The sequence below is a fragment of the Dendrobates tinctorius genome, unplaced genomic scaffold, assembly GCF_039654945.1.
Source record: "Dendrobates tinctorius isolate UK_male_01 unplaced genomic scaffold, ASM3965494v1 ptg000257l, whole genome shotgun sequence".
NCBI lineage: Eukaryota > Metazoa > Chordata > Amphibia > Anura > Dendrobatidae > Dendrobates > Dendrobates tinctorius.
This window is the reverse complement of record NW_027361924.1, coordinates 2713696-2727115: the sequence shown is the minus strand read 5'-3', so window position 1 is coordinate 2727115 and position 13420 is coordinate 2713696. Positions and strand designations below refer to the sequence as shown.

Sequence of the window (13420 nt, the reverse complement as noted above, 5' to 3'; positions counted from 1 at the left end):
GCATCAACAGACTGCCATCTTTTACTATATGCATCTAGAGAGCAGCATTTGTAATTTGACATCACTGATCTATCATCAGCAGGCATCAAATACAGCTTATCTCTGCTTGTGTCCGCACTTGCTGTGCCTAGTTATCACAAGCTCCGCTGTGCAGGCGGAGGAGAGCAGATTGCAGGACTGTTGATCTCTGCTGCAAACTAACTAAAAGATCAATGATATTAAAACACTTGCAGATATGCAGATGTAAATTACTAAAAATTAAACCGAGAAGACAGAGAGACATCTGTACAGGATCGCACAAATAACAGAAAAGAATGTATTCTAAACATAGTTTAATTTGACGAAGAGCCAAATATCTGTGTTGAATGGAGCTGAGCACAGTACAGCAGAGCTGTGCTGTGCTGGAAGCCATTGCTATTTTACACATTCATCAGTCAGCCTTCTTACAGTCATGGTTTCTTAGAGCTGTGAATATTCAGGATTAAATAGGAGAGGGGTCTGCAGCACTGGGAAGAAGCAGGGTGCTGATGTGAAATGTTTTAGCAGAAATAAGGTCGATTCAGCTGTGAAGCCCGAAGCACAGGCAGATGGGGTGAAAAAAGACAAAAAAATTATAAGAAAGAATCATTCTGTTGAACTTAGTCTGTATATTAACAATAAGAATGCCTGAAAAGTAATGTGATTGTTTTCTGCAACCTCGCGTCAGATGGACCTTGCAGAAAATCTTAGTTTGCTGCGTGTCTCTTATTGTTTTCACCCATTCCTCCTTTAAGAAACTTTTGTATTATTCTAGTTTTATCCTGCCTGCCTCCGGGTAAGTCACATCAAAACATCTTCTGTCTATAGACAAGTATAATAAATTCTGCAAATGGAAGAATGGAACAACGGGAACAAGGAATGACTTGTTCATCAGCCTCTTGTTCCTTCTGTTCACATACAGCCGCTTATTCTTTTCTTTAAAAAAGTTTCTTAACTTTTAAGAAAACGCAAACTTTTTCCATTGAATGGGAGCAACGCACCTGCCATAGCAAAAAAGGAAGATGATTATCTCCCAAACTGCGATGGCGCTAATGCCTTACAGGGACCCGAGACGAGCGGATGAAGAGACGACTGTTTTCAAAGGTCTCAATCAAATGCAGATGGGATGGAAGGGAAACTGTCCTCTGGCAAAAATGGTTTGGACGGTGTTTGAACTCACACAGACGGCTCTTGTTAGTGAGTGCACCGCCGCCCCGGGACAAATCGTGTCCGAATAGAAAAAGTGGGATTCTAATATGAAAAGGCATTTTGAAACGAGGAGGACAGGAGGTGAAATATTTATCTCTTGGACACCAGGGCATTTATTGGGTGATGCATTGATGTGTATGGAGGTCTCTGGAGAATAAAAATCACTACTTAAATAGCGGTACTGTGCTCAGCTACCACAACACGGATGGATCTACTATAGATTGGATAGGACATGAAAAAATGTCTGTATACCCTTTTTCCTCATTAAAGGGTTATTCGTCATTTTCATAAATGGATATTGTCAGACAGAGCTCGTAAAAGCAAGCAATTTTGCAATTTGCTGCTTATTAAAATTTTCAGCCGTTCTTTACCACTCGTTGTCTTGGAGACCGACCACCGCTGCTGGACAGTGAAACATGCTCAGTGCTTACACGCTCTTTTCTGTTGAGCTTGTAAGCGCTGTTTTGAAGCTGGAGAGCGCTGCTACCTTAAGCGCAGTGCTAACAAGCTAGACAGCAGCGGTGGTCGGTCTCCAAAGAAACGAGCTGTCAAAAAAAATGAAAAGTGTTCGTATCTCAAGAACGGCTGCAAATTTTAATAAGCAGTAAATTGCAAAAATGCTTGTACTTACAAACACTTACAGTAAATTGCAAAAATGCTTGTACTTACAAACACCATCTGACAATATCCATTTCTGAAGATAGAGAATAACCATTTAATGCCCCGAATACCTTCTTTTCCAAATCTCAAGTGCGGTCCTCTGCCCTGCACCACTTGTGAAAGGTGTCTGCTCTTCAATTTTTTTAAAATTGTTTTCATAAATACATTTTTAATTTTGTTCCACTTTCCATGACAATTTTATGTTTGGACATTTTTTGTTGGTGTTTGGCTAGTAAATTTATTTTGCCCAGCAGTGCCTTTATTTCTACCAATATTTTCCCTTCTTTTTTAATTAAGCATCTAAAATAAAGTAAAAAATAAAATTGATTATTATTTATTTTTATTTATTTATTATTATTATTATTATTATTATTATTATTATTATTATTAATTAGTTCATGAATTTATTTAGATAGTTCACACATAAAGCCAAAAAAAACTTTGGGGGGAAAATTCAACATTTAATTTTTTTCTTATATTTTTTTCTTATATTTGATTTCCCCTTTAACTTGGGCCCCAGTTACAAGAAAAATTCAGTCTAAAAAGGAGGGGTATGTTATAATCCAAACGACTTTTTTGTGTGGTCGCCAGGGGTCTACTCCATGTGTTCTTTGATTATGTGAGACAGGAAACAGATTTTCAGAGAAGTTCCCCTTTAAGCATTGAGTGGTCTCCAAAGTGTTAAGTCTTCTGCATAGTTCTCGCTTTATGCTCAAGAATTTCTGTCCTGAAATCTCAATTTTGTTTTAACCTTGAAATAAACAAAATGAGCAGAAAAAAAACAAACCTTCATATTCGACATCTGGATCGTGTGTTCCTTGAATAGAAATGTGAGTTGTGCTTCTGGGAATCAACCTTTTAAGTGTGTCCTTGTAAAAAAAAAAATTGTCACGTCTGCCTGAGAAAATTTAGCAAATTTTTTAAAAAAAATGTAATTGACTTTTTCCACCACTGGGGGCGATCTGCAGACAGTTACGTATGGCTTCTTACGGCCTGCTGAGCCCCCTGGTGGTGGCGACAGGTAGTTAATATTGTTCGTAATTCCGCAGGTTTCTGTAGTAGGTTTATATGACTTCTACATTATTTCTCATGATCTTTCAGAACGAGACCTGTGATGTATTTCCCGGTGGTCGTCATCTTAACATCTCTTGTGTCGGTCGACACTTCAGCACCAAGAACTTTTCTATGGCAGGAAGTTGGAAACCCTTCATGTGTTCGCTGCTGTGGAGCCTCGGATGAGCCTGCGGAGCCCCCCAAGAAGAGTCGAGTTAAAGAATATGTTGTCCACCCAATGCCAAGAGTCCAGCCTCGTATAGAGATGTCTATTCTTAAAGGTGAGTTACGGAGAGTGTGAGGAGGTCAAAGGGATATGGTCATATTACAAATATTATGCCCCCTACAGTGACCACATAGTGGACATAGCAGGTTTACACAGGAACTATAATGAAATGGGTTTTCCCAAAAACATAATTTATCTCCTATCCCCAAATTTACCTTTATGAATGGAGCAATAGTGCGGCTATTGCTCCCATTCACACAAAGGACTTTGAGACACTCGATCTCATGAGAAAAAGGGGGTCCCAGCTGTTCGACCCCCAAACGGTATTACATTTATAGATCATATATGTTGTTTATGGGACAACTTCAAAAATCCAGTGACTCCCAGTGTCTAATTACAGTTGTTAAATCGTTCACTTTTATTCTCCTTCTGGTCCAGACCATTATGACGACTTCTTCCATCCATGACTTGTTTCTGTAGGATTTGACTCAGAGTCATCTTTGACTTCTTGATCTTCTGATATCCTCACCACCTTCTCCATAAATTTTCCAGCCATAATGGTGAACATAGTAAAAGTGTCCTCCTTTATGACCCCACACTGATGTGTTACCCTATTGGAAGAAGTCCACCTATGTTCCTCTAAACAGTAGCAGATCACCTTTGTGCCTACTTATATAGTCCCCCATTAATGCTGCCCCCTTTACGCTAATCCAAAAAAGCACCGATGATCATCTAATCCCGTCCTCGTGTTAAGCTGTTAGGTCTTCTACTTATCTCAGCCGTTCATGGTGGGCAAAGGAGACATGATGAAGGGACTTCATTGCACCATTTGTGTGGGACCCATGATGCCCTCAGCGTGTGCAAGACGTCTCGTAAATCAAAGTACAAAAGTGAGAGTAAGTGGTGGGGTGGGGATCCAATGTCTCCAGGCTCAGCCATAGTTTTTAACTGGATCTGGAGCACCGGTCAAATATTTGGGGCAAGTGTCTGAGATATTGTCAAAAACGTTCTTTGGATTGCCATGATGTCATAAACCAGAACAAAATCCTCAAAAGTTAATTTGAGCTCATTTTCCAGGTGACAAAGGTGAATTGGGTGGAAAAGGGCCTCCAGGAGTTTCAGGAAAAGAAGGTGAACAAGGATCACAAGGATCACAAGGTTTTAAGGGTCAAAAGGGCCATATCGGTCCACCTGGGTATTCCTGTAAGATCCAATACTCAGCATTCTCTGTGGCTCGCCGTAAATCCTTACACAGTACGGAATATTTCCAAACTGTTTTATTCGACACCGCATTTGTGAACCTGTACGATCACTTCAACATGTTCTCCGGAACCTTCGTCTGCTACATTCCGGGGATCTACTTCTTTAACCTAAATGTACATACATGGAACCTAAAGGAGACTTATCTACACATCATGAAGAACAATGAAGAGACCGTCCTATTGTACGCCCAACCTAGTGACCGTAGCATCATGCAGAGTCAAAGTCTTATGCTCCAGCTCAAGGAGAAAGATGAGGTCTATGTGCGGATGTTCAAAAGAGAACGAGAGAACGCAATATATAACGACGAGACTGACGTCTATATTGTCTTTAATGGTCACCTGATCAAGGAAATGGATGACTGAGTATTCATAGCACCAAACACCATTGAACCCCAAGATGGTTGAGACCTAAAGATCAAAATTTGTACCCAAAGTCTCCAGCTTCAGTATTATTATCTGCGGAATAAATATTCTTAGTGAGACGATTGTAAATAATAAATATTATATTATCAGGAATATTCAGATGTGGTAGATTTATCATTTCAGCATAGAATGTACAATAAATTCAGGTATGCCAAGGATTCTGTATTCTTGTATATAGGGGCAGTATTATAGTAGTTATATTCTTGTACATAGGAGCAGTATTATAGTAGTTATATTCTTGTACATAGGGGGCAGTATTATAGTAGTTATATTCTTGTACATAGGGGCAGTATTATAGTAGTTATATTCTTGTACATAGGAGCAGTATTATAGTAGTTATATTCTTGTACATAGGGGGCAGTATTATAGTAGTTATATTCTTGTACATAGGGGCAGTATTATAGTAGTTATATTCTTGGACATAGGGGCGGTATTATAGTAGTTATATTCTTGTACATAGGAGCAGTATTATAGTAGTTATATTCTTGTACATAGGAGCAGTATTATAGCAGTTATATTCTTGTACATAGGGACAGTATTATAGTAGTTATATTCTTGTACATAGGGGCAGTATTATAGTAGTTATATTCTTGTACATAGGGGGCAGTATTATAGTAGTTATATTCTTGTACATAGGAGCAGTATTATAGTAGTTATATTCTTGTACATAGGAGCAGTATTATAGCAGTTATATTCTTGTACATAGGGACAGTATTATAGTAGTTATATTCTTGTACATAGGGGCAGTATTATAGTAGTTTTATTCTTGTACATAGGGGCAGTATTATAGGTGTTATATTCTTGTATATAGGGGCAGTATTATAGTAGTTATATTCCTGTACATAGGGGTCAGTATTATAGTAGCTATATTCTTGCACATAGGGGCAGTATTATAGTAGTTATATTGTTGTACATAGGAGCAGTATTATAGTAGTTATATTCTTGTACATAGGGGCAGTATTATAGTAGTTATATTCTTGTACATAGGGGCAGTATTATAGTAGTTATATTCTTGTACATAGGGGCAGTATTATAGTAGTTATATTCTTGTATATAGGGGGCAGTATTATAGTAGTTATATTCTTGTACATAGGGGCAGTATTATAGTAGTTATATTCTTGTACATAGGGGCAGTATTATAGTAGTTATATTCTTGTACATAGGGGCAGTATTATAGTAGTTATATTCTTGTACATAGGAGCAGTATTATTGTAGTTATATTCTTGTACATAGGAGCAGTATTATAGTAGTTGTATTCTTGTACATAGGGGCAGTATTATAGTAGTTATATTCTTGTACATAGGGAGCAGTATTATAGTAGTTATATTCTTGTACATAGGAGCAGTATTATAGTAGTTATATTCCTGTACATAGGGGATAGTATTATTGTAGTTAAATTCTTGTACATAGGGGGCAGTATTATAGTGGTTATCTTCTTGTACATAGGAGCAGTATTATAGTAGTTATATTCTTGTACATAGGGGCAGTATTATAGTAGTTATATTCTTGTACATAGGGGCAGTATTATAGTAGTTATATTCTTGTACATAGGAGCAGTATTATACTAGTTATATTCTTGTACATAGGAGCAGTATTATAGCAGTTATTTTCTTGTACATTGGGGGAAGTATTATAGTAGTTATATTCTTGTACATAGGGGCAGTATTATAGTAGTTATATTCTTGTACATAGGGGCAGTATTATAGTAGTTATATTCTTGTACATAGGAGCAGTATTATAGTAGTTATATTCTTGTACATAGGGGCAGTATTATAGTAGTTATGTTCTTGTACATAGGAGCAGTATTATAGTAGTTATATTCTTGTACATAGGGGGTCAGTGTTATAGTAGTACACTATCTCTCCAGTACGAATGTCGATAAGTCTATAGATAAATGTTCATAATGCTTACAGTATGTGATGAATTATGCAGCAGGTCTGAACTGCTGTGGATGTAAGTTACAGAAAATGCAGAATTTTGCAGAGATTATTGCAATGTATTGTGAACACAGTCTCTTTATAACTGTTTGTAATTCTTACAGCAGACGATGGGTTACACAGCAGGTCTGAGGTGCTGTAGCTGCAGCTTGTTTAAAACACAGGAGTTTCCAGAGGTGATAGTAGCATAATATACACAGTCTATAGATAACTGTTCCTAATTCTAATGGCAGATGATGGGTTTTTCAATGAGTCTGAGGACCTGTAGAAGCAAGTTATAGAAATGAGTGGAGTGTAAAGTAAACCATCTTTAGATAACTGTTCGTAATGCTTGTAGATGCTGTAGATGAAGCTTGTATAAAATTCAGGGGTTGGCAGAGGTGATTGCAGTGTAATGTGAACAGCCTTTAGACAACTCTGTGTCTTGCTTACATCAGACGATGGATTACACAGCAGGTCTGAGATGCTGTAGATGCAAGTTATAGCAGCACAGAAATTCCAGAGATGATTGTAGATGAAGAATCTGGAAGGTGGCACACCTATGCATCAGAGCTATGGAGATGCCTTATGTGTCTACACTGGGAAAACTGCTTCTAGGAAAGGGTATAAGTCAGGGTCCCTTCACGCTATGGACAAGGCTATTTTCACAGCCTGTGTTTATTAATATAATACAGAATAAAATATTGAAATGATTTTATAAGAAGTCTGAGGACGTGGATTGTTCTAAGAAGCCGTAGTAGTTTCTCCCAGACATTGGGACAACTGATCACATTATTCCACCGTACAATGTTAGCTTGTATAGAGCGACTACTTCTCATTGCAAATGGCCTTAAATGTAATTGTACATTGAAGAAAGTAGAAGAAACAACTTACTACGGGCGACAACATCCACAGACAATGATGAGAATATTAAAGACTTATCTACTCAAGAAACGAAATGGAATCGAGAAATGATCTAGGCCACCATCGATCCTTTCACCATATCACGTCCATCTGGCACATACATTTCACCTTTCCTGGAATATCTACTTCAGCTTTGATGTTAGAAAAGCTCGAGACCTTTAGTCTAAGTTCACGAGACCGTATAAAAAAAAATTCATCCGGAAAAAAAATATTTTTCTTCTTTATTGTCACCCATAAGGCATCCCATATTTTTTGCACACCCATAGACTTGAGTAGGTGATTCTCATCCGAAATACCAAAGACGATAGTACAACTGTCTTTTCCCCTGAGAGATGATATCGGGAGAGAGAAGGACCAAACATGTCCAGTTTGTGATTCCCCATCCTTTTGATCTTTGGGAAATAATTCGGCACCAAAGGAATCTGCCGTAGAAAACACATGCGTGCCTGACCGAACCGCATCGAGAAAGATTGCTGTTGGCCGAGCAATCATTTGTTTGACAGATATCTATTGTTAATGGGTGTGGTGGGAGGGTGTGGATAAGCCGTCTAAAAAAAAATTAAGGATTAGGGAAGCATGGGTAGATGCCAGAAGGACCAATTATTGGATGGCGCTGTTGGCCAATCTGTCCAGAAAAGGTTGCCAAACCCCATGAAGAACATACTTGGAGGATATATCACCAGACACCATACCATACAGTTGATAGCTGCAAGTAAAACACTCTTTCAGGGAATAGGGAGGAAGCATTGAAAGAAGCTGGGTAAAAATTGAAGATTAAAACATGGGTCAGTTTGATGAGTGTTAGAGAGTAGGGCAGACCGGACCTGTACTATATTAAATCCTGGAGCTAACCCTAATGATATTGCTAATCTACCTGCCCAAATATAAAGAATTCTGTCTTCATAACAAAGGGAAAACAGTGGACAAACTTGACACAAATCATTGGGCGGTGCCTTCCTAAAAAAAAAAGGAAAGTGCTTTGTCATGCTCCTCCCCCACAGAACAAGTTGAATACAACTGACCTCTTCTTTTATTTTACTTACTCATTAGCCCGGTGGATGTAAAAATAGTAGAGATGAGCTTTGAGGCAAATTGACATTGCCAAGGAAATCACAAAAATATCTGATTCGATTTACGTTAATCCAACAAAATGGCACGGCAAATTCTTCGCTCCACTCCTCTTTAGCCTCGCAACATTATGATATTGCATCCCAATGTATGTCATGGTGTCGCGTGAGGTCAAGTCTGGCGAGGTCACGATGTCAGAAAGTCTAGCTAGCGTCCTAGGTGGCACAGGTCCTACACCACTGGTGGACACAGACAGAAGACGGTCCTTATGTAAGAACAGTATATGGGTCCCTTACAGCCCAATAATTGATCAAAATGCAAAATTCCTCCTGCTTTGGAGCTAAATGTGGGCCTCCTTACCTCTTGGACCCCTGTGCAGCTGTACAAGTTGCATCAATGATATGTCCGTCCCTGCCCTATGCAACTCGTAACATGAAGCACGGTTTCGAACAACCAAGTGGGGAGTTGGGCGTACAAGGTGAAGTACTGGGAGAAGAGAGATTTTATTTTTCCATGTTTATCATGCTCTGGGTTTGGAGAAACCCTACAGTGCATTATTAAACATTGGAGTCAAGCTAAATAAATTTAATGCAAATCGAATTTCCTGTCCAAATTCAAGCGAGATGCTGAAATCAAATTTTGGCACATTAGTTCATCACTTGAATATCATAAAACTCCTTGTCACGGGTCCTTCTCCGATACCACACAATCAACAGAGCGAGGGAAGTGTGAACAATCCCAAGACCTTTATTATAGGCGAAACTAAAAGGTCCATAAACAATCCACCACACTGAGGATACAATAGTCCAGAACACAAATGCAGTTCAGTAACAGGGTGAATGTCCAAGGAGATGAGAGTTCAATAATCCAGCAGACAGAGGATAAAAATGGGTCCAAATGCTTCCCCTTCTCCCTGACGTGCCATCCTCACACGATCATCACCACACAGCGTCTGACTTGTCCAGCCCCTGTCCTCTCCCAGCCCTCTCCTTATGTCCAGGGGTAGTCAGACAGGTTGGGGCGGTTTTCAGGCCTCCCAGACCTGACAAAGGAGCCTTGGGAATTAACGAACTACAGAGGGTTCATCAAGAGGCATAGATACAGTCAGGCTGCAGACAGCAAGTGAGCTAATTCAATTATCAGACTTTTGGAAGGTAATTGAGACTCTAGACAATATGGGGAATACACGGAATGATACAGGGCAACAAGAGAACACTATGGAAATCCGTAAAATATAAATAGACACGAAATGATACCCACATAACATATCACACCATCACATTCCTTTTGTCTAATGATATAATCATCCTGATGGAAGACCCTATGGTCTTTAAAAAATAATGCTTCTGGTGTTTGTTTAGGGCCTGTTGAAGAGTTTTGGGTCTACTAAAAGGTTTTGAGATTAATTCAGGCCGTTTGAAGTGTGTTGGGGTTTGTTGTGGTCTTTTTGAGGTTTGTTGGAGGTAATTTTGTCTCTTGAACACTTCTGCTTTCTGTTGGGATCTGTTAGAGTAATTGTGTATTTTGAGGTCTGCTAAAAAGTTTTAAGGTCCAATTAAGTTTTCTGTGTTCTGTTGAAGTATGTTCAAAGGTTTTGCACTACAATGTTGTTTTAAGGCTTCTGGAATCTTCTGGAGAACTTTTATGAGTTGTGAGGTCTGTTGGGGTACGTTGAAGACTTCTGGGGTCTTTTGAACAATGTTCTGGTCTGTTATCTTCTATTGGAGAGTGGTGATGCTTGTTAAGGTCACTTAAGGAGTTTTTGATCGGCTTGGGTCTTTTGAATGGTCTTGGGGTCTTTAAGAGGACTGTAAATTGGACTGAGTTTTGTCTGCATACGTTGAACAGTTATGTGGTACATTAGGATTTTTTTTAGATGTTTCTGGGCTCTGTTGGGGTCTTTTTTGTTTGAAAAGTACCGTAGTCTGCATGAAGATATATTGGTTCACAATTTAAGTAATATTCATGAGAAATTTACGGGTTATTGAGGGTGAGGCGCATCACGTCAAGCTACAAAATACAGGTCACAAATGATTTTGTGATTTACTGGTTCCTCAGATGTTGACTAGTAGGGTTATAACTTATAATTAAAATCCCAGAACATAGACATCGATTCCAAAGACTCTACTCATTGTTTCTACCACTAAGTCTCCTCTCCTTCCTCCTTCTAAAAGAAATCTCAGAAGTAAAACTAGAAATATCTTTATAATAAGTCAGATCGATCCATATTTATAAATGTTTCCTGACTCTTCTAACACTAAGAGTCAATTAGAAGGAGAATAAAACATTGTTCTGCGCCTCCCCGCTGCGATTTATCAACTTCTTGACTCAATCGACCTCCACATAAATCATTGATGGTCCGCTTCTCTCTCCATCACATCATATTCATGTTAATAATACAGCGAGTTGCTGAGAACACTTTAGATGTTTTATGGAGCTATCATTGAAAACACAGAAGACCCGGAGGAGAAACTCTGAGCCCAAAACTCCAACTACCTGCAAAGTTTCCAAACTTTCATGAAGTTTCAAGAACCTTTGACTTGTGTTCCATCGATCTAAGGGATTGACTTGATTCAGTTAGCAAACATTGAAATGAACTCAAGCACTATCAACGTGCTAGACTCAAGATTGCTTAGCAGCCGGGAGATTGGCAGAGGGATGTGTCAGCCACCACTGATGTAGTTTAAAATGGAAAATAGTCAGTGAGATGTAGGTATTAGCAAAAGTATTAACATAGTCCTTGATGCACATCCTATCTTATATTTCGGCACGTTGCTACAACACATTATTTTAGAGCAATTTTCCATCTTCTTTCTACGGTTCGTCAGAAATGTAGCAAAAATGGAGTTCATGACCCATGACCTGTAATTTGGCCCCTAGATCTGAGGCCCTTTGTGTTCTCCTGACCTTTTTGAGAACATTGATCCTAATGTAATCATTTTTGGGACGCATCACCTCGATTCATCAAACAGTTTTGATCCAAGTTCTGACATAAAGCTTCTTAAAAATGCAACAAATTTTTGAGGAGCTCATAGTTGTCCCAACATTTTGCAATTTTTTTCCATTTTGACGTCAACTGTTTGAAAAGTGGGCAGAGCTGAACCATAGGGGATAAGGCCGAGAGAGGCCGACAAATTAATCATAATGTATGCTACAAAAGTGGTGTAAATTATGGCAAAAATGTATTCCAGTCCCTGACTCGAGAACATTTCATGTGGTGGCGCATGGGAACTGAAAGATGTCTGTATCATACTCCCGTGAATTTGGTGCCTCTTACGACAGAGCACTCATCAAGACTGGTATATAGAATGCCATTTTTGATAAACTGGAGCCACTGAATACTACTGTGCAAGCAAATATTTAAATTTTCTCATTTTACATGGTGGTGGTATCCAGTTTGTGACTCTCCAATAATGGTAAAAACTACGACTGCTGACGAGATATCCTAGGAAAGTTACAATTTGGAGATCCCTCTCAAATGTTATGTTATATCATCATTTTTAATTGTCTGTGGCTTCATTGGTATTTTGATGGTGGAGGCCAATTTAATATGTTTAGGCTTAGGCGTTTCATGCTATGACTTCACGTGGGAAGATGATGTAAAAATGGTGCTCAATGGTGTGTGCCAAGACTTAGAAAGCAGATGATAAGTTGTCAGGAACCTCCTACTAAATGAGAAAAAAGACCTTTCCCACGAAGAAAACAAGGGGTCACATTTTGAAGTCTTCTACCTTTTGATTTTTCTTGGTCATTTAGAGATTATTGCATATTGAAGACTTACAGAAAATGGGAAAGAACCAAATTATTAACCACCTGAAACCTTCTCGGATGGTGATGACAGCACACCGTTTCCATAGAGGGGTTAGAAATTGTTCATGGCAGCCTGGCAGCACTTAATAGGACTTACATGGTCAAGCTTTGCACAAGCCACTCCCTGGGGAATCTTGGCCTTCCTCCTTTATCCTCTATCTGGACTTCCGCAGTGAGAGGCTGCTGACTGGTGGCTGGTGCAGCAAGCTGGCAGAAAGAAGAGTTGTCAAGCTGGATACTTACCAGGAGATCAAACATGCAAAAGACACTTGGTAAGGTCACGATCATGCTCAGATAACACCTTATATGAGCACGTTCGCTCATCACTAGGTCCAATATCGAATTAGGAGGGTCTTCTGCCTAGGGTATGGATTCTGGAAGATCTTCAGGGAAATCTACCATGAATGTTGACCCTTTATGGATTATTACACCATTATCTACTCTCCTGTAAACTTTTTTTATTCTTCTGTAACTTATATTATGCTCCCAAAGTATCACAAGCCGTGCTCATCAGATGACTTGAGAGCAATTACATGAAGATGATAGAACTTGATCTTCCATTGTAAATTGGTATCATCTAACAGAAGGCAAAAAAAGCAGCTCCTTTGTAGGCATAAGGTCATACCGGTGTTTGCGGATTACATTTGTACAAAAAACAAAGAGTGGTTTCAATGGTACCGTCATAAAATACTTCAAGAACACAGCATTGAGTCCTCGGGTGTATTATGAGCTTGTCATACAGTGACAAAAAGCAATGAACGCAGGTCAAACAGAGTGGAGAATCAATAGGCGCAAAAGCCCCTTCCAAGTTTCCATCAGTCTCGTGTGGACAAAAGCTTTTCTCCTACCAT

The 13420-nt window shown here is 39.0% G+C and overlaps 1 protein-coding gene across 2 annotated transcripts in view; it reads left to right on the top strand.

Moving 5' to 3' along the window:
• The window catches only part of C1QTNF8 (C1q and TNF related 8), a 31171-nt gene extending 26227 nt beyond the window's left edge, over positions 1-4944 (top strand). For both annotated transcript variants that reach the window (XM_073558446.1, XM_073558445.1), the window contains exons 4-5: positions 2989-3221; positions 4244-4944. In XM_073558446.1, the coding sequence (XP_073414547.1) occupies positions 2989-3221; positions 4244-4791 (781 nt within the window). In that variant the 3' untranslated portion in view covers positions 4792-4944. The remainder of the gene's footprint in view (positions 1-2988; positions 3222-4243) is intronic.
• The last annotated feature ends 8476 nt before the right edge of the window (positions 4945-13420 follow it).